General features: G+C 39.9%; 2 protein-coding genes across 2 annotated transcripts; one reads left to right on the forward strand and one right to left on the reverse strand.

Annotated features, from left to right (window-relative positions):
- The first annotated feature begins 9139 nt into the window (after positions 1-9139).
- Positions 9140-15074, forward strand: fgf8b (fibroblast growth factor 8b). Its single transcript, XM_026204385.1, has 6 exons — positions 9140-9186; positions 10961-11574; positions 11698-11734; positions 12801-12987; positions 13997-14103; positions 14348-15074. The coding sequence occupies exons 2-6, from the start codon at positions 11543-11545 to the stop codon at positions 14621-14623; spliced, it is 639 nt and encodes a 212-aa protein (XP_026060170.1). The 5' UTR covers positions 9140-9186; positions 10961-11542; the 3' UTR covers positions 14624-15074.
- Positions 15075-19983: 4909 nt separating this feature from the next.
- On the reverse strand, positions 19984-22562 carry dpcd (deleted in primary ciliary dyskinesia homolog (mouse)). The gene is made up of 6 exons (XM_026204388.1): positions 22435-22562; positions 22105-22185; positions 21896-22011; positions 21681-21814; positions 20651-20753; positions 19984-20312 (listed from the first exon to the last, which is right to left on the reverse strand). The coding sequence occupies exons 1-6, from the start codon at positions 22496-22498 to the stop codon at positions 20208-20210; spliced, it is 603 nt and encodes a 200-aa protein (XP_026060173.1). The 5' UTR covers positions 22499-22562; the 3' UTR covers positions 19984-20207.
- Positions 22563-22653: the final 91 nt, after the last annotated feature.

Raw genomic sequence — 22653 nt, forward strand, 5'->3', positions numbered from 1 at the left:
AGTTGATCGAATGGGTACCTTGAACCCTCAAGCAAATGTTCAGGGTTTTGTGAACATTACACATACAGTCTTCAGTCTTCAGTTGAATTAACATTCAGCTATCATTGAGTGTTCATGATCCATTGGAACACAAGCCTACAGAGGTCAGTAGAGCTCTGATCCAAATTTCCTATCAATCACCATATTTCTCTCACCACTAAGAGTATTCTGAATTTTAAAGTCCAAGTATAAGGGTCAAAAGCGAACCATTTCATCTTTGGCTTTTCCATCTTTTTTGTAGGGATGAAAGATGATACAGCAGGTAGTGACAGGGTAGCAGTGACCCTCTCCAGAGCGAATTCCATTTTGGGAGGTTACACCCCATGTAGCTCCTAGGAAGATTTCGGCCCTCTCTCTCCCCCTAACTCTGGATGGATAACAGTTTAGAGAATCCAGGACCTTTTTATACATTTATATTCAGATCATATATATATATATATATATATATATATATATATATATATATATATATATATATATATGCGCCTTTCCAGGTTTTAAGCAAATGGAATTTCCACCACCATACCCAAACTAAAGAAAGCTCTTTCTGGAGGGGCTTTCAAAGAAGTTCAAAGCTTGGAAACATAATCGCAGTAGAGAGTCCGATCGATGATGCACCTGGGACAAAAATGTTTAGGATTTAAAAAATCATTTCTATCTCATCTTTCAGAGGCCTAAAGCTGTTTTAGGTACAGAGGGAGAGAGAGCGAAAAAGGTTGGAAAAGCAGAGATGGGAGGAGATGAAGAGCAAAAAGTTAAAGGGAGAGGACAAGTGAAATAAGACAGAGAGGGATAGAAAAGGGGGGATGTGAAGAGAGAAATGGAGAGGAGAGGGCTGGAGAAAGAAGGAAAGAGCAGGAACGAGGCAGAAAAGGAGAGTCCCTGAGGTCCAGTGAATTTCCTCTCTTTCTTCTCCTCCCTTTTTCAAGCCTCTTTTCCTCCCAGGTCTACACAGCTGTTTGGACACCAGGGGCCACTTTTCTGCACCCAGATGAAAAAGAGAAAGACTCAAAGCAAACTTGCAGGTAGGCCTGCAAAAGTAATCGCTCTCTCCAGCCCAGAACAGAAAAACAGAAGAAAGGGGGAGCATGAGGCACAAAAGTGTGTGTTTGCTTTAGTGTGTTAGGTGCGTGCATAAGGGAGACCACATGCACGCCCAATACCAGGAATGATATCTGCTTTTATTGACTTTGTTAAACCATTCTCAATGCTACTTCCTATGTGTTTACAAGACAGTAAATCAGATCTCATTCAGAGGAACAGAGCACCCATGTCAAGGGAAAAACCCCTTGATGGAAAGGAGAGTAAAAGCTGAGGACAGGAGCATCCTCAACTTGAACTATCAACCACCCTGGCCTGACTAAAAGATGCTGCCAACACCTCCCAGTGTGTTTTGCCTTAGTAACAGGTGTATATTAAGATAATGAACAGCTAACTGTAAATGATCTGGTTTAGCCCACAGCAAATCATCAATTACATAAACACATGATGAAAAAAACATAGACTTGTGATTAAATGATTTAATGCTTTTATATTATTTTTAAAAGTTATGCAAAAAAAAAAAAAAAAAAAATTACAAGGCCAACATTGCGACAGCATTACAGTATGTCTATTGGTAAAGGAATAGTTATCTTTTTTAAAAAAAAAAAAATATTGCTTTGTGAAAAGGTGAAATGGTCATCTTGTCTGAATCAGGAGAGAAATATGCACAGACCAAGCACAAAATATTTTGTTGCATTTTGATGTGAGAGGACAACAGGGGATTGACTTTTTCACTAGAGGAAGTGCCTAAGGCTGAGTAATCTTTCAGCAAATTTTCATTTTTGTGTGATTTATTCCTTTAACTGAAGTTCTCCAATGCCATCTTTAATAGAATCTTTAAATGAGAAGGAAGAAAACAGTTACTGCATTTTTTATTTATGAAACGAGAGTGAGTGTCACGTGAGAGACATGAAAGTAATGTTGGTTACCCAGAGCGCTGTGGTATGCAGCATTGCACTGGACGACAGTGACTGCAGGGTGGCTTGCTTGGCCAATCAGAATCAAGTTTTACAGTAAATTTAGTTTTTGTAATAAAAAATGTTAACATCAACATTAAACCTAAAATGCAGTTATGCTTTCTTTATTGCAATTTAAATTTGTGCGAAATACCTAGTTGAATGAGAAGCGAAGTAGAGTGAGACTAAAAGACTGAAAAAATTAGATTTTTGAATCCCAAAACCTGTATTTTAGCAATTCTGGTTTCATGATTTTGAAGTCAATGGGTTCCCTTTCGATACTAAACTCATACTGTGTCGTTAGCCATTTAGGCTAAGACGCTACCAGAAAAGTAATTTCCTCAGATTTTGGAAGCCTTTTTCAGTCATACAGTAAAACTGCACGACCATTGGTTCATGGAGTTCAATAGAAACGAGCCTATAGCAAACCCGCCAAAAGGGGCAGGGCATAGGACTATATAAGCAGCCGTCTCACCAAGGGGAAACTGATTCATTCTCCTTCAGCGATGACAGATATCTCTTCGCTGGATCTGAGACCTTAAGCAGCCAAGATCACCGCTGACCAGCTCACCGCTCTGCACAGCAGATCAGCCACTTCTCCCTGCTACGTCCCGAAGTTTCTCTCCAATCCATACAGAGACCAGATTGTTTCTCTCTCCGCACTTCCTCCTTCTCAGGATGATCAGGAGTTGTACTTACTCTTAAGAGCCTACATTGACCATCCTGCCTCATTTCGCATCAAAGATCATTCGGTCTCGAAGCCTAGGCTATCCAGATAGACAGTGGATGTGATAGCTCTCGCCTACTCATCCTCAGGGTTTCGATGTCCGCTAGGGGTTAGAGCATACTCTACAAGGGGCATGGCCTCCTTTTGGGCATGGTCTAGTGGCATGTCTATTGCAGAAATCTGTGCGGCCTTGCAGTCCACATTTGTCAGGTTTTACAACCTGGATATTTCCACACTAGAAACGCAGGTCCTGTCAGCATAAGCCCACTGTCATGGCCGGTTTTTGTTTTTTATTTTGTGATGGTGAATAAAGGAAAGTCTGGAAGCAGATGCGAGTTAACAGATTTAATGAGAAGAGAGGATTATAAATCAAACAATAATGATGAGACGACGACACTCCGAGGTGGTAGTGAGGAGGTGAGGAATCCTGATGATGACGGCGTGTAGGCAGCAGGAGAGGATGGCACAGGAACTGCGGGGAATGGAGCCGAAAGTCAGTGTCCATGGCTGAGTGATCGTGTGGAGAGTGGATGAAGTTCTAGGGAAAACACAGACATCCAACGCATACAACACTAAAGCCAGATGAACAGGGTAACCACATCAAACATGTAACAACGATCTCACAAACACAAGACGTGAGACAAGCCAATATAGAGTGGATGAGTAATGAGTGGCAGCTGTTGCTGATGACAATTAACGGAGACGGCCACAAGCTAATCAGTGCAGACGCGAAACACACAGATTTCACCACAAAGTCCAAACACCCCGAGATCACGGTTTACCAACCGTGACAGTACCCCCCCTCTAAGAACTCCTCCTGGAGTTCCGAGAAGGGCCTACCTGCTGATTGTAGTCATCAATAAAGGAGTGATCCAATATGTCCCTAGCAGGTACCCAACTCCTCTCCTCTGGACCGTAACCTTCCCAGTCCACCAGATACCGGAGTAGGCTGATTAATACGAGCATAAAACAACAGAATCCTTCAGAATCGCCACCAGAATCATTGTCTAACCAACCCATTAGTTCTACTTATCCCTGGGTGACAAGCCACATTAGAACAATGACCCCACTGAACAACTTCGGACCTTAACTCCTCCAGCACAAATAAATGGTTCGGTGGGCAACCGGACGGAGGTGTTACCCCCATTTGAGTGCTGAGACAACTAATTACTCAGACAAAATACACTTGGGAGTCACCGGGCGGGCGGAGGGATCAAAAAGAAGTGACAAAGAATCGGGACATTTTTGGAACCCGGGCGATACGATAGGGTAAATTCAAAATGACCGAGAAAAAAAAGTGCCCACAGAGCGTGCCTGGAATTGAGTCTTTTGACAGTTCTAATGTATTCTAAGTTATTGTGATCGGTCCAAACAATAGAGGGAACCCCTGAACCCTCCAACCAGTGACGCCATTCCTTTAATGCAAATTTGACCGCCAACAACTCTCTATTGCCAATGTCATAATTACATTCGGCAGGAGATAGTCGATGTGAGAAAAACGTGCAAGGATGTACCTCATCGTCTGAAGCAGCACGTTGGGACAACACTGCTCCTACCCCAACCTCTGTCGTGTCAACCTCCACCATGAACTGCTGTGTGGGATCAGGGGCCACAAGGATGGGAGCCGAAACGAAGCGGTTCTTGAGGTTAGTGAACGCAGCCTCAGCTGCGTCCGACCACCTGAGCGGAGTACTGGGAGAGGTCAAGGCTGTCAGAGGTGAGGCTAGTTGGCTGAAATTACGTATGAAACGTCGATAGAAATTGGCGAACCCCAGAAACCGCTGTAGGGTCTTACGGGAATCTGGAGATGGCCAATCTATCACAGCCTTAACCTTATCAGGATCCATACGTATTCCCTCGGACGAGACGATATACCCTAGGAAGGGAACAGACTGTGCATGGAATAGGCATTTCTCCGCCTTGACAAAAAGCCCATTCTCAAGTAACCTCTGGAGCACTCGTCTGATGCGTTGAACGTGTTCCTGGAGAGATTAAGAAAAGAATCAGTATGTCATCCAGGTAAACATATATAAACTGATCTACCATATCTCTCAACACATCATTCATGAGTGCTTGGAAAACCCTGGGCGAATTGGAGAGCCCGAACGGCATCACCAAGTACTCAAAGTGCCCTCTAGGGGTATTAAAGGCGGTTTTGCATTCATCCCCCTTCCTGATGCGTACCAAATGATAAGCATTGCGTAAATCCAATTTTGTGAATATAGATGCTCCCTGCAACCTCTCGAAAGCTGAAGACATGAGTGGTAAAGGATAAGTATTCTTAATAGTAATGTTGTTCAGCTCTCGGTAATCAATGCAAGGTAGCAGAGAACCATCCTTCTTACACACAAAAAAGAACCCTGCCCCCGCTGGAGAAGAGGAAGGATGGATGGATGAACCCAGAGGCTAAGGAATCAGAAATGTATTTCTCCTTGGCCTCCCTCTCAGGAATAGAAAGAGAGTATAACTTGCCCTTAGGCGGAGACTTACCTGACACCAAGTCTATGGCACAGTCATAGGGACGATGCGGAGGGAGAGAAGCAGCATGGGACTTTCTGAACACTTCCTTCAAGTCCAGAAACTCAACGGGCACGTTTGGCAAAACCATGTTCTCGTTCTGAAAGACAGAAACAGGAACAACAGAACAAGCAGAAACCAGACAAGACTCATGACATCTTTCACTCCACAATGTGGCAGTGTTAGAACCCCATTCCACTCGTGGATTATGTTTGGATAACCAGGGGTGACCTAAAACAATGGGAGCAACAGGGGAGTTCATGAGAAAAAAGGATATGATTTCTTGATGGTTTCCAGATGTGATCAGTGTGATGGGTTCTGTATGGTTCATGACGTGAGGCAGTTCCTGGCCGTTGAGTGCGGTGACATGGATGGGGAGAGACACAGGAAGGACAGGAATGTTCAAGTGATGTGCAAGTGAAGAATCAATGAAGTTACCTTTGGCTCCAGAGTCCAGAAGGGCGTGACACTCGTGATGTTGATTCTTCCAACGCAGTTTCACCAGAAGAAGGGTCGATGATTTAGGTGAGGACTTCTCAGCGGAGATCCCACCCGATAGTAGCCTCAAATTTACTATCTAATTTACTAATTTACTTTTTACTGGGCATGAGTTGATGTTATGAGCAGAGCCTCCACAGTACAAACACAGTCCTTGGGACCTCCGCCGTTCCCTCTCCCTCCGGGACAGCCGAGCTCTACCCACCTGCATGGGCTCGTGATCATCGACAGAACCGACCATGTTCTCTCGACTCAAGTGCCCACTAACAGGAGAGATGGTAGATCTAGAAGGATTGGGTTGGCGGCCCAGGCAATTAATCCTTGCGTCAACCTGTAAAACCAGTTCAATGAGTCCGTTGAGAGTGGGGGGCAGCTCGAGGAGGTAGATCTGCTGAACACGGTCGGATAACCCATGCAGGAATCTATCCCACTGCTCCGCCTCGTTCCACTGGCATGCAGCCGCCAGGGTGCGGAACTCGATGGAGTAATTGGTGACGGAGGAAGAACCTTGTCGGAGTTCCAAGAGACAATGGGCGGCTTCCCTGCCGGTCGCGGCCCGGTCAAAAACTCTCCTTATTTCCTTGGAGAGGGCGTGGAACAAGGCACAACACGGGTGTTGATTTTCCCACACCGCCGTCCCCCATAAGGCAGCCTTGCCCGACAGTAATGTGAGCGTAAACGCTACTTTAGACTCTTCAGTAGCGAAGGTGCGGGGCTTTAGGGCGAAATGCATAGAACACTTGGTTAGGAAAGTTCTGCAAAACGCTGGCTCACCCGCATAGTTCTCCGGCGCCGGAAGTGGTCCTGGAAGAAGTGGTCCTGGGGAATCTCCCGGGGGACGGACGGCGCAGGAGGTGCGATGGGCGCAGTGGGAGATTTGAGTTGATGGATCCTCTGGGTGAGCTCGGACACCTGTGCCACCAGCACTCGGATAGCGCGTCCGGTGTAAGAGATGCTCTCCAGCTGCTGATCCATGCGTTGACCACTGTGATGCATAAAATCCGTGAGGGTGTTGGTGATCGCTGCTTCCATGGTGGTGAGATCGTTATGTGATGGTGAATAAAGGAAAGTCTGGAAGCAGATGCGAGTTAACAGATTTAATGAGAAGAGAGGATTATGATTACTCAAACAAACAATGATGATGAGATGACGACACTCCGTGGTGGTGGTGAGGAGGTGAGAAATTCTGATGATGACGGCATGTAGGCAGCAGGAGAAGATGGCACAGGAACTGCGGGGAATGGAGCGAAGGTAAGTGTCCATGGCTGAGTGAACGTGCGGAGAGTGGATGAGGTTCTGGGGAAAACACAGACGCATACAACACTAAAGCCAGACGAACAGGGTAACCACATCAAACATGTAACAATGATCTCACAAACACAAGACGTGAGACAACCCAATATATAGTGGATGAGTAATGAGTGGCAGCTGTTGCTGATGACAATTAACGGAGACGCCCACAAGCTAATTAGTGCAGATGCGAAACACACAGATTTCACCACAAAGTGCGAACACCCCGAGATATTTAGCCCTATGCCCTGCCGTTTTCACGAACCAATGGTTGTGCAGTTTCAGTGCTTGATTGAAAAAGGCTTCAGAAATCAGAGAAAATGACTTTTCCCATAGTGTATTAACTTAAACGACTTATGACGGCAGTACTCATTCTGTATCTAAGGGAAATAGCAAGGTTACGTCAGCAACCGAGTACGTTTTCTGAATGGGTTTTTGGTTAAATGCTCAAAATAAAGCCTATGGTGAACAAACTCATATACATAAACTTTATACTTTCAAACTGTATTCTGTGGCACAATACATCACTAATACCTTACTTGTGATTTTTTAAAAAGGCTTTTACTTGTCTTGAAAAATGTGGTTGATAAGTGGTTAAATAGGACTACAGAGCTTGTCGGAGACAATAAACATGTTCACACTAAACAGATAAACTCATCTTCCCACTAGGCACTTTAACATAATGTTAATAATCGTGCTCTTGAAAACTAATCTTACTCAAACTATATTTTTAGATAAAGACTGACAGAGTTAAAGTAGTTTGTTTATGGCATTTTTTTTAAAGCTTTTTAATTTTGCCAATTGTGTTTAGGCTTCAAAACCTAGTTATCATGATGAACAAAACGTGTAACAAACATAAACGTTTATTGGTCACAGAACTTTGATTTGCTTGTGCTAAAACTATTAACACATGTCTGCTATCCAGGCAGCAGCAGTACAATCACAGCTGAATCCAGCATTTAGAACAGTCTCTGACAGCATGTATCATCCACAAGCGTATATAGTGATTGGTATTACTGGATGGCACCTGTGATCTACTGCCAACTTTGTTTCCACTTTCAGGCACATTCCGTTTTATTTTCCTCCATGGTGTCTACCTTTCCACCACTCTCCCTGTCTCACAGGCATGTGTATTTTTGTGCTTGGCATCAACTGGAGTGAATAATACTTTACTTAATGGAGTGGGCTCATATTAGCTGTTTCAGACATTTACTCATTCCCTTCTTCCTCTAAGAATAACTAGAGATCCCTGTGCCAGAGTTCTTGTTTCACCCTGTCTCTCACTTTTATTTTCCTGTGGCTATTTAGAAGGACAGGGACAATGTTTGGAAGAGCATCAACCACTCAGTGACCAGACGTCAGATGGCAGACCAGGACCAGAACTGGTAAAGCAAGAAGGGTAATACAACTCTGGATATACAGAAAGTCTATGGGAAGAAAACAAGTTTGGATTAAAACATGGCTGTGATATTAAAATGCACCCTTGGGTTTCCTCAGACTCGACAAAAGCATGACTCTTGGTTAACCACTGCTGCATTATTTTGGCTGTTTGACCACACAGAGTTAGAGTGAGGGGGAACAAAAAAGAAAATAAGCTCCTAACCGTGAATGTATAACATTGTTGTAGATGGTGTTTAAAAGATATGGGTCAAATAAAGGACTGTGTTCTGTTATATATACAAATTATGGATTCAAGTTTAACAATAAGAAGGAGCCAGTTATGTCCAGTAAAATTGACTACATGATTTGCTACATGTGTGTTATGTTGTCAATAACTAATGTAGTCAATGAGTCAATGTAAAATGTTATCAATAAATTCAATGCAAATCAGTAAGGACATTTGTAACTTGAGTCATTTTGCCCTGAGTTCAGTGAAGTTAGTAAATCTGCACCAAAGAGCTGCTCCAAAAGTTTCTCAAATGAGCACTGTCAGTGCTCATGAACTCAACATATTTTTATTGCAGAAACACATTAAAATCCAAGACACGACCTGAACAAACGTTTCCAACACACAAATTAAGTGTAATATCTGAGAGAGGACCTGACTAACTATTGCACTGAATCATTCCAGGTGGCAAAATCACCCGTGGCCATCTCCCTCTGGATCTAATCAGTCAGGTACATTCTCACCCTCTAAGCCAGCACACAGACTGATATGAGTGATTTACGGGATGGAATTAAACCAATACCGATAATGACACTTTCTATGCTGCTTAGCAGCTGGTTTGTCGCTCCTATGTGTGCTCAAAGGTGTGAAATTTTTTATTTTTGGGGGTTTTGAATCATGCATGGGAATTACAGTCTCAGTTTGAAATTGGTGGTATTTGCAGTGATCCGTTCTATGGTCATTGCAGCATATTGAAGGCTAGAGAAGAAAATGTGAAGAAAAAAATTCCCACTAGCAGATGAAAACATCTCAATATGCAATTGAGATACACCTTTGGATTCCAGTCCGTTGATCCTCCAGCACCTTTAAAGCTTTGTGACAGATCAGTATTGAATTTTAAATGCCAATTTTATTGCATACAGCTGGTATAATGATATGAAATCGACAGATTACATTATCAAGCAGAAATATACGCTACATGTAATGCATGTATCTGAACAGTCTAGATGCTTTGTATTCTGGTGGATCTAATGTATCACAGTTAACTAAGCTGTTAGGAGTATTTGACAGCACATAACTAGCCATTATATGTTAAGAACTCTTGTGGAGCATATATTACTTGCACATGCATTGTGTGAAAAAAAAAAAAAAAAAAAAAAAAAAACTGGGGTCACCACAAAGGCACATTGAGGCAAAATCTTACAGGCAGTCAGGGAATAGTTTAATGTTGCTGCATATGTTCTGGAGTGGATATCAGAATATTAGCAATTTTCCACTTTTTCTTTTGGGAGTTTTTTTTAAAATTCCTATTAGGGGTTGGGTTATATATTTATTTTGTTTGGGCTGGTTGAGAGCTGTACTTAAACCAGTACTTGATGAGAATTGAGTCTGTCATGATCTGAGAATGTTATGCGGGTAACATTAACTATAGGCTATATTGGCAAAAAAATAAAATAATAATATATATATATATATATATATATATATATATATATATATATATATATATAATGCATATTTTCAATAATTTAAATTTTTGTTATATTTTTGTAGGTTTTTGTAGGCTGTGATTCCTTTTTTTATTTAACACTTTTAATCACTCTTGAATAGTTGGATAGCTTTATTTAGCTTGGATAGCTTAATAAAAATAGCTTTGGCTTTTCTAATAAAGTTTCAAAAAAGTAAAAGTATGTTTTATTTCTTGCTTGAATTGTAACTGGAACAAATGGCAATTTAAGTAGCATTAATATTTGTATTACTCTGGAAATATTGAGGGAAAAGTTTTACTTTGTTTCATTTAATACTTCCATTTAATACAGTTTTTAATGTGAATTAATCATTTAATTAAATTGGGCTCTAGGTTTGATTTCATGATAAGACCAATGAAAAAGAGCGAACTTTATAATAGCCTACATTAACAATAGACCATTTAGATATTTGAATAACATAAAATATGTCTTAAATAGTTGTGTGTGCTGTTTGCATTATGACAAACTTAAAAATGCATCAACTCTTTTCAGTCCATTATTCAAACATTAAATTATCTTGGGATTAAACAGTTTTAAAGTGTAAAATAAAGTTCCATTCTATTGATAGTGGCCTGCATGTGTGTGTGTGTGTGTATACACACACATGCAAAAACAGGTAGCCTAAAAGTTTGTTTTATTGTTAAAACCGTTGTAATTAAAATAGGGGGTTAAATTCTGTCAGTTGTGTGAGTGTATATTTAACTTTATGAGCTTTTCTAGTACTGTTCAGGTTTAACGAAATGTCTGTCACCCTCAGTGAAGGTGTTTAAATGCAGAGGGGTGGGATGACGCTTCTGTGGAGGTAACGGGAGTCAGACTGCACGTGAAGAGTGGGTTTGACATCGGGAGTTTGAAAGTGGAGAGAGAGACACAGAGAGGCTTCTGCTCTCAGCCTCTCGCCAGGGAAACATCACAGATTATCAACCTACATGTGACTTCAGACTCGTCCACTGACATTTACATAAGCGCTGGAGATAGCGTGAGGAAACATAATGCAAAGTCTCTAGACGGGTGTGCGCACGCTGCCGGATGTTCTCTCTTAAGGTTTTATTTTTCGTATCTTCGCCTGTAATCGGTCATCGATCATGATTTACGTTTGAGAACAGTCACTGTAATGTGCTTGAACTCTAAGGAATAAAAGTTACGTGAAGGATTAATTTGACATGGACTCAGCGGATGAATAAATCACTGTGATATCAGTATCCTGTCACTCAGTTTATTGTCATTTTTGCAAAAAGTCCGATGGACCGAACATCTTCACACAATATACACGCACAGAGGAATTAATGAAGAACTTGTTGTTTCGGATAATTATCAGAAAGGGCTTGAAAATCTAACAATGAGGCTGAAATCATCGAGGTTAGGTTACCTGTAAGTACACTTAATATAGACTTGTGCTGAATAGTTATTTTTATGCTTTAAAAAAAAAATCGAATTCCGTAATAATGTTTTTTTTTTTTTTTTTTTTTTTTTTTTTTTTTTTTTGTATTTCAGATTACTTCAATTTATGACTCTGTGTTTTTACACTCAGGTAAGTCTACTGCATTTTGTGTTTGCAAACAAGCATTTTTAGATAATAGGTAAACTGATGGGACTATGTTATGTAGTGTAATATCGGTTTAACCGATTAGAAATTAGTTAATTGGTGAAATCACCATCATACACGACAACTAACCCTCTCAGAAGACTGAAGATTTTGTAAGTGTATCTTAAAAAAAAAAAAAAAAGGATGGAAGGATGAAATAAAGAAAGTCAAATGTTTAGATCTGGTTTATACATTTAGAGATAGTGTTAGTGGATGTTAAAATACAGAACTGATTTAATCTGAACCAGCAGACTGTTTTCTTTAATTTTATACAGCCCTGTAACTTTTTATTTTAATGTCAAAAATATAAATATCATGTCTGACCAGAGAAGGGGGATTGTGACAAGACTTTTCAGTGTATGAAAATAAACAAAATAGGACAGTGGAGTGATAATTTTAAGAGTGACACTTTTTTTTTTTTAGCCTGACAATAATTTTTACAGTTTAGGAATAATTTAATAATAATGTATCAAATTCTGTATGTAATTATAGGAATAGTGCAATAATAGTAACATGTTACAACACTACTCAGTCTTCCCATTCAAATATTTTCCAGTCAAATATAAGCAGGACACATAGTAAGCAATAAAAATGTTACTCCCATTAATCTTGTGATGTTATATGTGTGCAGTAAATGTGTTATAACCGTGCAAACAACTCATTATTAATAGAGTCATTGGCAAATTGTCAAACATCTTGAAAAGACGTAACCCCCTCACTTTAAAGGTAATGGCTCTAACATGTGGGCACGGCGCATAGCTGACTTACAAAAGAAAATTGTTATGAGAACGGGCCCAAAGAGACGGGGTGAAAGATCAGTGTTGGCCGACCCCTCATTGGCATGTCATTCAGAGTGTGGATGGGGCACTTGCCCTCAGATTGCCAACCATTGCTGCAAAAAAGAATGATTTGAATCTGATGAGAAACAGTATCACCTTTATTGTCCCTAAAAAAGTGTTGTTCTTATATACATCACCACACATCTGTATGTTCTTCTGTCCCATTTTTATAGATGACGGTGCAGTCCGTCTCTGTACCAAATTTTAAGCACCATGTAACGGAGCAGAGTCGCCTGTCGGACAGGACGAGCAGGCGATTAACAAGGACTTATCAGCTCTATAGCCGGACGAGTGGTAAACATGTACAAGTGCTGGGCAATAAGAGGGTCAACGCCAATGGCGAGGATGGAGATATTCATGGCAAGTCACGGTCTTTGCAAACACACTTTCCTGCATTATTTTACTTTGTCAGCTTGAAACAACAGGACAAGACATTTCAGTTGAAGGTACTGCTTCAGAAAATCCAGTAAATGTCAATGCCAAAAAGTAACCTGCATAGTTTGAAATGGATTCTATATTGTTGAGCTTGGGAATCTCAAGAGAAACCCGTTTTGGTTCTGGAAAACACATCAGTACTCATCTTACCTCGGCCGTCTTAACATTTCCTGAATAGTTCTCCATATAATAAAGAGTTGTAGGACAGAAATATGACGTGCAATTTTCTAACCTTTCCTAACATCATTAGTTTTCATCTTTCATCTCTTCCTAAACAAATATGGTTATTGCAAATGTTCCTATATTACGCGTGAGGCAAGATGATGAGCTGAAGTTTCAATCACTTGTCGAGAGCTATTCGCTCCAAGATTACATGTGCATTTTTTTCTTTGCTAAATGGACGGTTGACATATGATTCATAGTGTGCATTGACGCTGCAAATAGGCAATGAAAAGTCAGTCTTATTTTAATTTGAACTCAATGTAATTTTAAAGCTATACAGTAAGTCACCTGTTAAGTGAGCTGCGCTACTTCTTCTCCAAACAAAACAGTGGTTAGAATCCCATCCGCTGGGAACTAATTCCTGTCACCGAAGTATTTCTGCGTGTCTAGCCATCTTTCCACTCGTGCAGTCCATCCACTTTGCCCACTTTTTTGGAGGGTCATTTTATGAGGAATTTTCATAGCTTTACAACTCAACATATGAGTCCGTTTATGAAGAGAGGTGAGGTCAGCGTCATCGGTTTATACCCTTCTTTGTTACTCTTACTCTTTACGCACATCTCGACTAAATATTGGCTTTTTCCCCGCAGACTACTTTACAACAATGTAAATCTCAAAACTCTCCAATATGCATTCAAAAGCATCATTCATTTGTACGTATCACATGAAAGTGGAAAAATTAACAGACTTTGCAATGCTTTAATAATTCCAGCTAAACTTGTTGTGGAAACCGACACGTTTGGAAGCAGGGTTCGAATCAGAGGTGCGAAAACCGGATACTACATTTGCATGAACAAGAGAGGCAAGCTTATTGGACGGGTGAGTTTAAGTAATTAAACATCTGGTGTGTTTATGTTTAATTGTTCTTCAAAATGATGTTGTTGAAATCATACTTTGAGAAATATAGACAACTAAATTGGTTCGAACGGCACTAATGATATCACAGGTAAACCCATCATGCCCTAAGAACAAAATTGAGCCACATAAATCTCTCAGGGCTTGAACGGTAGATTTCTGAGTTTGTCATTTCAGTCCTCCGCTGTCTGTCTCTTTTTGTTGCCAGAGGAAGGGCCGTGGAAGGGACTGCATATTCACAGAGATTGTTCTGGAAAATAACTACACGGCTCTGCAGAACGCCAAGTACAAAGGCTGGTACATGGCTTTTACACGCAAGGGTCGACCCAGGAAAGCCACACAGACCCGGCAGCATCAGCGAGAGGCCCATTTCATGAAACGTCTTCCTCGAGGACACCTGTTAACAGAACAGAAGCCTTTTGATTTAATCCCATATCCCCCAAACAAGAGGACTAAGCACCATCAGCGCACAAGCGTGAATTGAGGACAGAATCGTATCTTACACCGGAGTGCTATCTTAATCCGAGTTTAACTCTGTGCATCCAGAGTTACTGGACATCGTGAAGGAGTCTGTACAGGCTCAGATCTGAGATGAATAGCAGGACAATTACTGAACTGTTGACTGAACAGAGGACACTGTCAGCCTTGTAATAATGAGCAACACATCTCTGGGAATGAAGCAAGACAACAGAACACACGACACACAAACACTCAGAAAATGTGCAAAAATTCTATCTTCTGGGGTACAACAGCTAGTCACTGGGGCAGAACCCTTAAGACACTACAGGCAAAAACATTGTTTTTTGTGGGCTGTTTTACTTCCATAACATGTTTTATTTCAGACTAGTAGTAAAATAAATAAAAAAATCACAAACCATTCACATTTAAGTGTTAATTTTATTACAGTTTATCCATTTGCGTCTGTAGATGTCAATAACAACACATATCTTTAAAGCTGATTTTCTCCAAATTAGTTTTTTCCCACTTTCATACACCAAACCTCATACTTGTATTCCTTGAAAACTTGAAAGTTTTTACAAAAGATTCTGTTCATACACCATTCGCCTGATTTATATGCAAAATATATGTTTAAAATGCATAAAATATGGATAAAATAGATAAATGTTTGGATGTTGATAGTATTTTCTGATTTGTGGAGTGATAAAAAAAAATCCCCTCTAAAATGAAACAAGAATTTTTTACTTGGCTTCTGTTCGATGAATGCAAATAATTGGATTTCATTGGATATGCCTCATTTGCATATCTAAAAAACATTTCTGAAAACCTAACATAATATTAATACAAAACAATTGTCTTTGTGTACTGTGATTAATCAACCGGCAAATGCATGATGACGATTTAAATGTATATGACATAGCTTAGGGGTACACATTACTGCTCAAATGCACTAATACGCACCTTTAAAAGTAGGTAAGGTACAAAGTTATCCCTATAAGGATTTCTGCCCTGGTCACAAGCTGTTGTACAATTTTGCATGCTTTATTCTGAGAGTGAACATGGCAGCTACCTACTGATGATCCCAAGCATATGCAGATACACATTCCATGATGATTGCATGATGTGTAGTGATATTATCAAAAAGCATCTTTATCGTTTGTACATGAATATATATTTTATATTGGAAGATTGTAAGATACTTCAAAATGAAAATATTTATTTTGAGAGCGTGTATTAAATCCATGTAAAAGTATTGATCAGCAGGGTCTCGGGTTGTGTGATTCATTGACTCCCCTAACACCTTTTGTGGGAACTCGAAATTCGGCCCGTGATTGATTCGACTCCTTTGAGATGCGCTTCTACGCCAAATTTGCTTTGAAGGAGTCAGCGATCATTAGCTGACAGGTCGAATTCTCCTTCTCTCATAGATCACGCTGTATGTGTGTGGGCGCATCAAGAACACGAGCACGACAAGTGTGGGTTAAAGTCGAAGGCCTCCAGAAACAAGTCGGCCAAATTGGGAGCCAGTTTCTTTCAGAGTCAGGCTTATTCAGTTGACAACAACAGCAGCCTGAGAGAAACCTCAAGGGCATGATCGGGTCTATTCAAGAGGTATACTTCCAGGACCGTATAGCTGTTGTTATGTTTTTGGCCCAGCAGTCGAACTCCCAGAAAAAGAGGCCTGAGCCTCAGATAACTGTGAAGCAATATCTGTGACAGGCCGGTCTCGATTGAATGTGCTCAGCAAGTGAGACTGGGCCTTTGAATAGCTTGGGTCTTTCACTTTAGAAGAGATGAGGTCAACCCACCATTGCCGTCCCAAACAAAGGTTACCACCGTGTAGTTGCATTTCTGCGACCCGCGCACCGTAACCCTCTGATCAAATGCTCCCTTTGTAGGCGCCGTAGAAAAGAAACATGTCATACAATGGTGGAGCTGAATAATAACACAAGGAGGGGTCAGCAATCAAAAAAGGAAGCCCAGTCACACAGAGGGGGTGAGGGCGGGCGAAAGAGAGAAACCAAGAGCGACTCGGGGGAAGAGAAAACGTTCGGGGGGTGTTATGGGTTGAGAGGTGGGCGAGAGGGGCTGAAAGAGGGCAAATGGCTGGGAAGAGGCAAAGAGGGGCACAGACGAATGAAAAGGGCCAAAAAAGAGTGTCTCTCTGTTGAGGCAGTTGAGCATGACCATTGAGGCCTCAGGATGGGGAGGGAGAAAGGGAAGAAGAGACACTGAACAAAAATCACAGCACTGAGCTCTTCCCCTGTCGCCTTTTTCCCAGGACTTCTGATTTGTCAGTTGGACCTTGGAGCGCTTCCACGTGCACGGCCATGTTTCGGGAGAAAGGCATCTAGAAAAGTGTTTGATTGACCTGCTGAAACTCTTTCAATTAGTGCCTTATTCTGCTCCTGTCAAAAGACCCTGCATCATTCAAGAAATTAGACTTTGTCTTTGTGTTTTGAAAAGGGTTTTTGTGTCTGAATATTGATCATAAATGTCTAAGGGCTCAAATTGACAGTATCCGTGTTTTTAAAATACTACACACACTGGTTTTCCTATCATTATAGAGACATTCCATAGACTAATAATTGTTATGCTGTATAAACTGTATCCCCTTACCCTAATCCTAAACTTACCCCATATGATTTATGGGGCACCAACAGTATCCCCACAAAGTCAAAATTGACTGGTATTTCTATAAATGTCCTTGGTCTCCATAACAGAAGCAAACACCTCATTGTTAAGAGATGCACAAGTCTTTGCTCATCATAGTCTACACTTTTCACAATTTTCTTTGAAACTCTGACTTCCCAATATCTGCAGACCGGCCAAATAAGACATCTTTTAATGGTTATTCTGTTCAGTGCCTAATTAGAAATGTTTATGATGATGTTTATTATCCTAGACAACCTCTGTAGTCCCAATCAGACAATTGTTTTCAAGACACGTAGTATTACTTACATGTTTTAAGTCATAGAATGAATCGTGAACATATTCTGAGCTTGTGTTAAAAACAAACCTTAGGATGGAAACATCCTATTTCAAAAAGCCTACTGACTTTAAGTTAGGTAATGCTAACTTCCGGGTTTAAAGGAGTCATTTCTGCAGGACTTTATTTAACTGCACATAATTTAATTTTAACTGTGACTGATCACTCTGCCTTTCTATGTAGGCCTTTCTTTACCAGAGTAAGCCTTAATGTGGACCAGACATCCAAACAAAACAATGCAACCACCCAGATTTAAAAAAAGTATCAGAAATCAAGAGCTCACTGCAAAATGCTAACGGCATTAGCAACAGATCCCTCATTTAGAACCCAATGACCTACAGATAGCAGTCAACAAGCAGTCTGTCTAAAATGCAGTACTTCTAAAAAATATAAAAGAGGACTGGAGGAACTATAAGAATCCCTCTCGGTAGCAGTTAAGAAATAGACATCTGATTCTTTCCATGTAAGACATTTCTATATCATTTTTTTTTCACGGACCTCAGGCCAAAAATCTCCCCCAGATATTAGGTTTTGGTTGAATCTGGAATCTCATATTGCTGTGAACTGGAGCGTACCATCTTTGGGAAGTTTGAGAAGGGGTGAAGACAGCGCCAGGACGCTTGCTCTGCTCCTAGAAGGTTTCAATGGTGTGTGCAGATGTTTGGCTCGTAGCACTGCTTGTCAACACACGAGTGTAATGATGCACAATGGCTTCCGTCTCTCTGTGGTCAATACAAGGCCATTACGATGAGAGGTTACCACACTGCAAAGGCTCCGATTCAGGTGAATGGTCATTATGTTTTTAATCATTTTGACAACTCGTATCAAGGGCATATCCTTGCAGTTTCTACCATCAACAGAGCTAGAAGACTGATGCCAGAATTTAGGCTCCAAGATGCATCACGGGATGTTGAATGTCAGAGTTTACTGCTTTAAAAACCCTTGAATTTTTACTTGTATTCATTTCCGACTGCTTCTACAATGTTAATTTAGGGTAGAATGTTTAGTCAGAAAACTGACCTTGGTCAGTTTATATGACAAAATGATGCACACAGACAGGCTTATTTTTAGCTATTAAATATATTTATAATATATATGGGGTGTCCAATCCTGCTCCTGGAGGTAAAATATATAGAGTTTAGCTCCAACCAGCTCCAACACACTTGCCTGGAAGTTTCTACAGGGAGTTTTTAGGTGAGTTTAATGAGGGTTTGGGCAAAATTCTGTGGGACAGTGGCCCTCCAGGAACAGGTTTGGACACCCCAGATATATGGGGCTAAAATTATTTTAAATAATATTTTATTTTACATTAAAACATCATACATCTTGGAAAAATGACAGACTTTGAATAACCAGCGTAACAAAAGTAGAATATGCTTTTTTTTTTTTTTACTATGACATGTCTAAAATGACCCAGAAAAATGTCAGTTTTACTACTTAAATAAAATGCAAGGTTTAATAAAATAAATATTATTACTTAAAAACATGTCTAATCCGGTTTTATTTTTTTATTTTTTCACATTTGTCACTCTAAAATATGACGTGTTCCATGTTAAAAACCAGATCAAGAGACTGCTGTGTCAGCCCTGAAAGCTGGCTGGTGAATTCCAGGGCAGAAAACATCCTCCTCGGAGGCTGTTATACACAATGGTGAGAATGACTTGTGGTTTAGTGCCTGTTTCATGCATACAGTCTCTTGGTTTGGCACAAAAGCTGTGGAGTGGGAACTAGAAGCAAAGAAACACCAGAGTCAGAAACAGTATATTCACTTGGTATTGTTGTCTTTGCCTTAAACTAACAAAGAGTTTGTTTGTAGTATTCTATTTACAGTAGAAACACAAACAACAGCACTGTGGTCCATGCCAAACATTGTACATAAACATGAGGTGAATACAGATAAAATCATGGAACCCAGATGAAGGAAATGTTTAATTTTCCCACGATGCACTTCAGGAAAACGGATGAGTCGAGGGCAGTGATTACAGCAGACTGAGGCTCAAGGTTAGTGACCTTCATGTAATATAAATTTAATGATGAATATCCAATAATTATGCAACTGTATTACTGCTAAATGCATAAGTTGTCATTTTATAAATTTTCTTTTTCTTTAGCTGTACATTCACTGAAGGTACATTTGCTGCATGCTATGGATTGCACTGTATCATTTTATTTTTATATTGTTCTCTTTTCTTTTTATGTATTTTTTGCAGATTATTTCCTATGTCTTTCATATTATTGTTATTTTTTATTTTCTATGCATCTGTTATAATTATTTTATGATTAAGTCTTTAGATTATTATTTCTTAGCTAATGTATAGTGTGGGAATAGTTGGAATAAAGCAAACTTTTTCAAAATTTTAATAATAAAAATAATATAGTTTTTCCTTTTCATTTATTATTTATTCATTTATTCAAAGAACAATTGTGCAGGTGAAACAACAATCAGCATAACATTTGAAATTTTAAATTGAAAAAAAAAAAAAAAAACACATTGAAAGTGAATTGGTTGGACACACAAGGCTGACAGAAACATGCCAATATGAGACTTTAAATCCACATAAACAACAAGAATAACAGCCAGAAAAATACAACAATGCAAAGGCTCCGGATCTGCAGCAGTTCACTGAGTTTTACAGTCAATATCTCCTTCACTTGTCCCCTTCAGTTTCTTCAGTTCCCCAAGCAGCTCCTGTTCCAGTTCTAAAATCTCCTTGGGCTTCTTGTACTACAACAAAAGTGAGAGAAACTCCACATAAAATCCATTGCTGGATGAAACAGCTGAGTACTGGAGCAGACGACAGAGTTGAGAGCAGTTCAGTCCAACCTTCTCTACTTAGGTGAACTAATAAAAAGTGACGGCATTGTTGCCCTTTTGATGATCTGAGACCAGATTTGTGTGCTCTCTTAGTGTGGATTAGGGCTTTGGCAACCCGGTCCCAGATCCACGCAAAAGGGCAAGTTCCTCTACATCGTGTGGAAAAAAAACTGTGACTACATACCTTACACTACAGAAAGAGCTGAGAGAAAGTGATTAAGTGAGACTAGCGGTGAGAGTTCACTCACGCTGATGATTAAAGTGTTGTTGGCGTGGGTAAAACTCAGAGCTGCGCTCTCCAAAGGCAGCTGGCAACGGTCGAGATCTGGAATACTGAACTTCTTATAGTACCTGAGAAATGAGGAGATGAAGAATGAGAGAATGTTCTTTATGACTGGCCATCTATCTTCCATCAAGCTCAACAGTGCCACCTATAGGGTTACTGTAGGGCTATTACAACTAAACAATTTAATCAATACACGTTTTATTTGGTATGAATGAAAACAAAGACGATTTATAAGCAGAAGTTGCCTTTTTAGACTCATTTTACTTTATATGTTTATTGTATTTCTCCAGTTTTAAGAACAATGCATAAACATCTTGTGAAGTGAAAAGCTGCGTGTTTGGATGAAACAAATCTATCATTAAGATGTTTTAACTTTAAACCATTATGGACAAAAATCCATGATAGAGTCCATAATTCGCAATAACATTTCCTCCAGTGAAAAAGCCCATCCCCTTGTTGTCCTCTCACATCCACCCACAATTTTTGTTTACAACTGTTTTTGACTACTTAGACAGCGACAACAAGATGACTTTTTAACTGGAGGAAGCATTATTATGGATTGTGGACTCATATTTTAGCCAGAAGCAAGTTAAAAATGTATCAACAATGGATTTGTTTCTTATAAACATGCATCTTTTCGCTTCACAAGATTTTAATCGAAAGACTGGATTCGTGTGTATTACTTGTATATTATTGGGATGTTTTTATCAGCTGTTTGGACTCTCGTTCTGATGGCACCCATTCACTGCAGAGGATCCATTGGTGAGCAAGTGATGTATTGCTTTTTTGTAATGCATTTCTCCAAATCTGTTCCCATGAAGAAACAAGCTCATATTCATCTTAGATGGCATTTAACTGCCCCCTTAAAAAAGTGATTCTATGTCCAATTCAACCAGTCGAATAAACAAGTTATTCTAAAACACTAAATGCATAAACCACAATCAACACTAATGGGGTTTTCCAATGATTTATATCAGTTTTAAATAACTAACTTTTTGTTTGAGGTTCGGATGACACAACATCTCTCCGCTGGCTCTGCTGATACACTGTAGACTTCTACAGGGTAAGGAATATTCCGTATCCTCCACTGGAAACTGGTCTTTGTGTCCTTACGCATGAACAATGGCTGTGTGCATAAAAAGAGGCATCATTATAAACAGACCATAACCATCTATTGTGTCAGAAAGTAAAAAAAAAGTAACATTACATTTGAACTGCTCTCTTTTATTAAATCGGAGGTAACACCATTTGGGTTGGTTTCTCCAGCTTCCACTATCCACTGTCCCTGGCCTCCAAAAGTGCTTTTATGTCGCCACTTTCGTACTGAGTTAAAGAAGCATGAAATAAATTCAAAATACAAAACTGAATTCGCATTTAAGTTACGTTAGGTAAACCTAGAAATTAGAAATGACTTACAGACAAGTTGATCTGTTTTCAGGTCATACTCCTCAGCCATCTCATCGCCATCTTCAAACAGATAATGAACTTTCCTTTTCCCTAAAGAGAAAGGCAAACGAAAGTGGCTCTCAGTTGAAACTTAAGCGTACATCGAACATGATTCAAGCTTTGAACTAAATAAACAATCTGTTTAACTGGTATCTTATGATGTTTCGCATAGATCCCGTTGCTATTAGCGTGTAGCATACGACATATAAATCCTATTAGCAAGACTATTTACACGACTGCCAGTATAAATACACATACAAATGAACTAATCTAAAAACAACAGAGAAGTTATAAGCGCACCATCAGACAGTAAAGCAGTTTTCTTGGCTTTCCTGAGAGTGTCTGCCCAGTGTTGAAGAGCCATGCTTCACACGTTCATTTCCTCAAACAATCCCACGCCAGAAGTTGCCAAGGCAACCGCTATTTCTCAAACAATATGTTTCGTATTTTTAATGATTCACCAAGTTTATATACAACAGTTATAACAAACAACAACGCATTGAACATAAGTTAAAATAA

Source organism: Carassius auratus, chromosome 26 (assembly GCF_003368295.1).
Source record: "Carassius auratus strain Wakin chromosome 26, ASM336829v1, whole genome shotgun sequence".
Classification (NCBI taxonomy): Eukaryota; Metazoa; Chordata; class Actinopteri; order Cypriniformes; family Cyprinidae; genus Carassius; species Carassius auratus.

Excerpts from the sequence above, each read along its gene's own strand:
- fgf8b (XM_026204385.1), top strand. The coding sequence starts at position 11,543 with ATGAGGCTGAAATCATCGAGGTTAGGTTACCT. Across the intron at positions 11,735-12,800 it reads CTCTGTGTTTTTACACTCAG|ATGACGGTGCAGTCCGTCTC; the intron begins GTAAGTCTACTG and ends CCATTTTTATAG. Across the intron at positions 14,104-14,347 it reads GAGGCAAGCTTATTGGACGG|AGGAAGGGCCGTGGAAGGGA; the intron begins GTGAGTTTAAGT and ends TTTTGTTGCCAG.
- dpcd (XM_026204388.1), bottom strand. The coding sequence starts at position 22,498 with ATGGCTCTTCAACACTGGGCAGACACTCTCAGGAAAGCCAAGAAAACT. Across the intron at positions 21,815-21,895 it reads TAAAAGAGAGCAGTTCAAAT|CCATTGTTCATGCGTAAGGA; the intron begins GTAATGTTACTT and ends TTATGCACACAG. Across the intron at positions 20,313-20,650 it reads ACAACACTTTAATCATCAGC|TACAAGAAGCCCAAGGAGAT; the intron begins GTGAGTGAACTC and ends CTTTTGTTGTAG.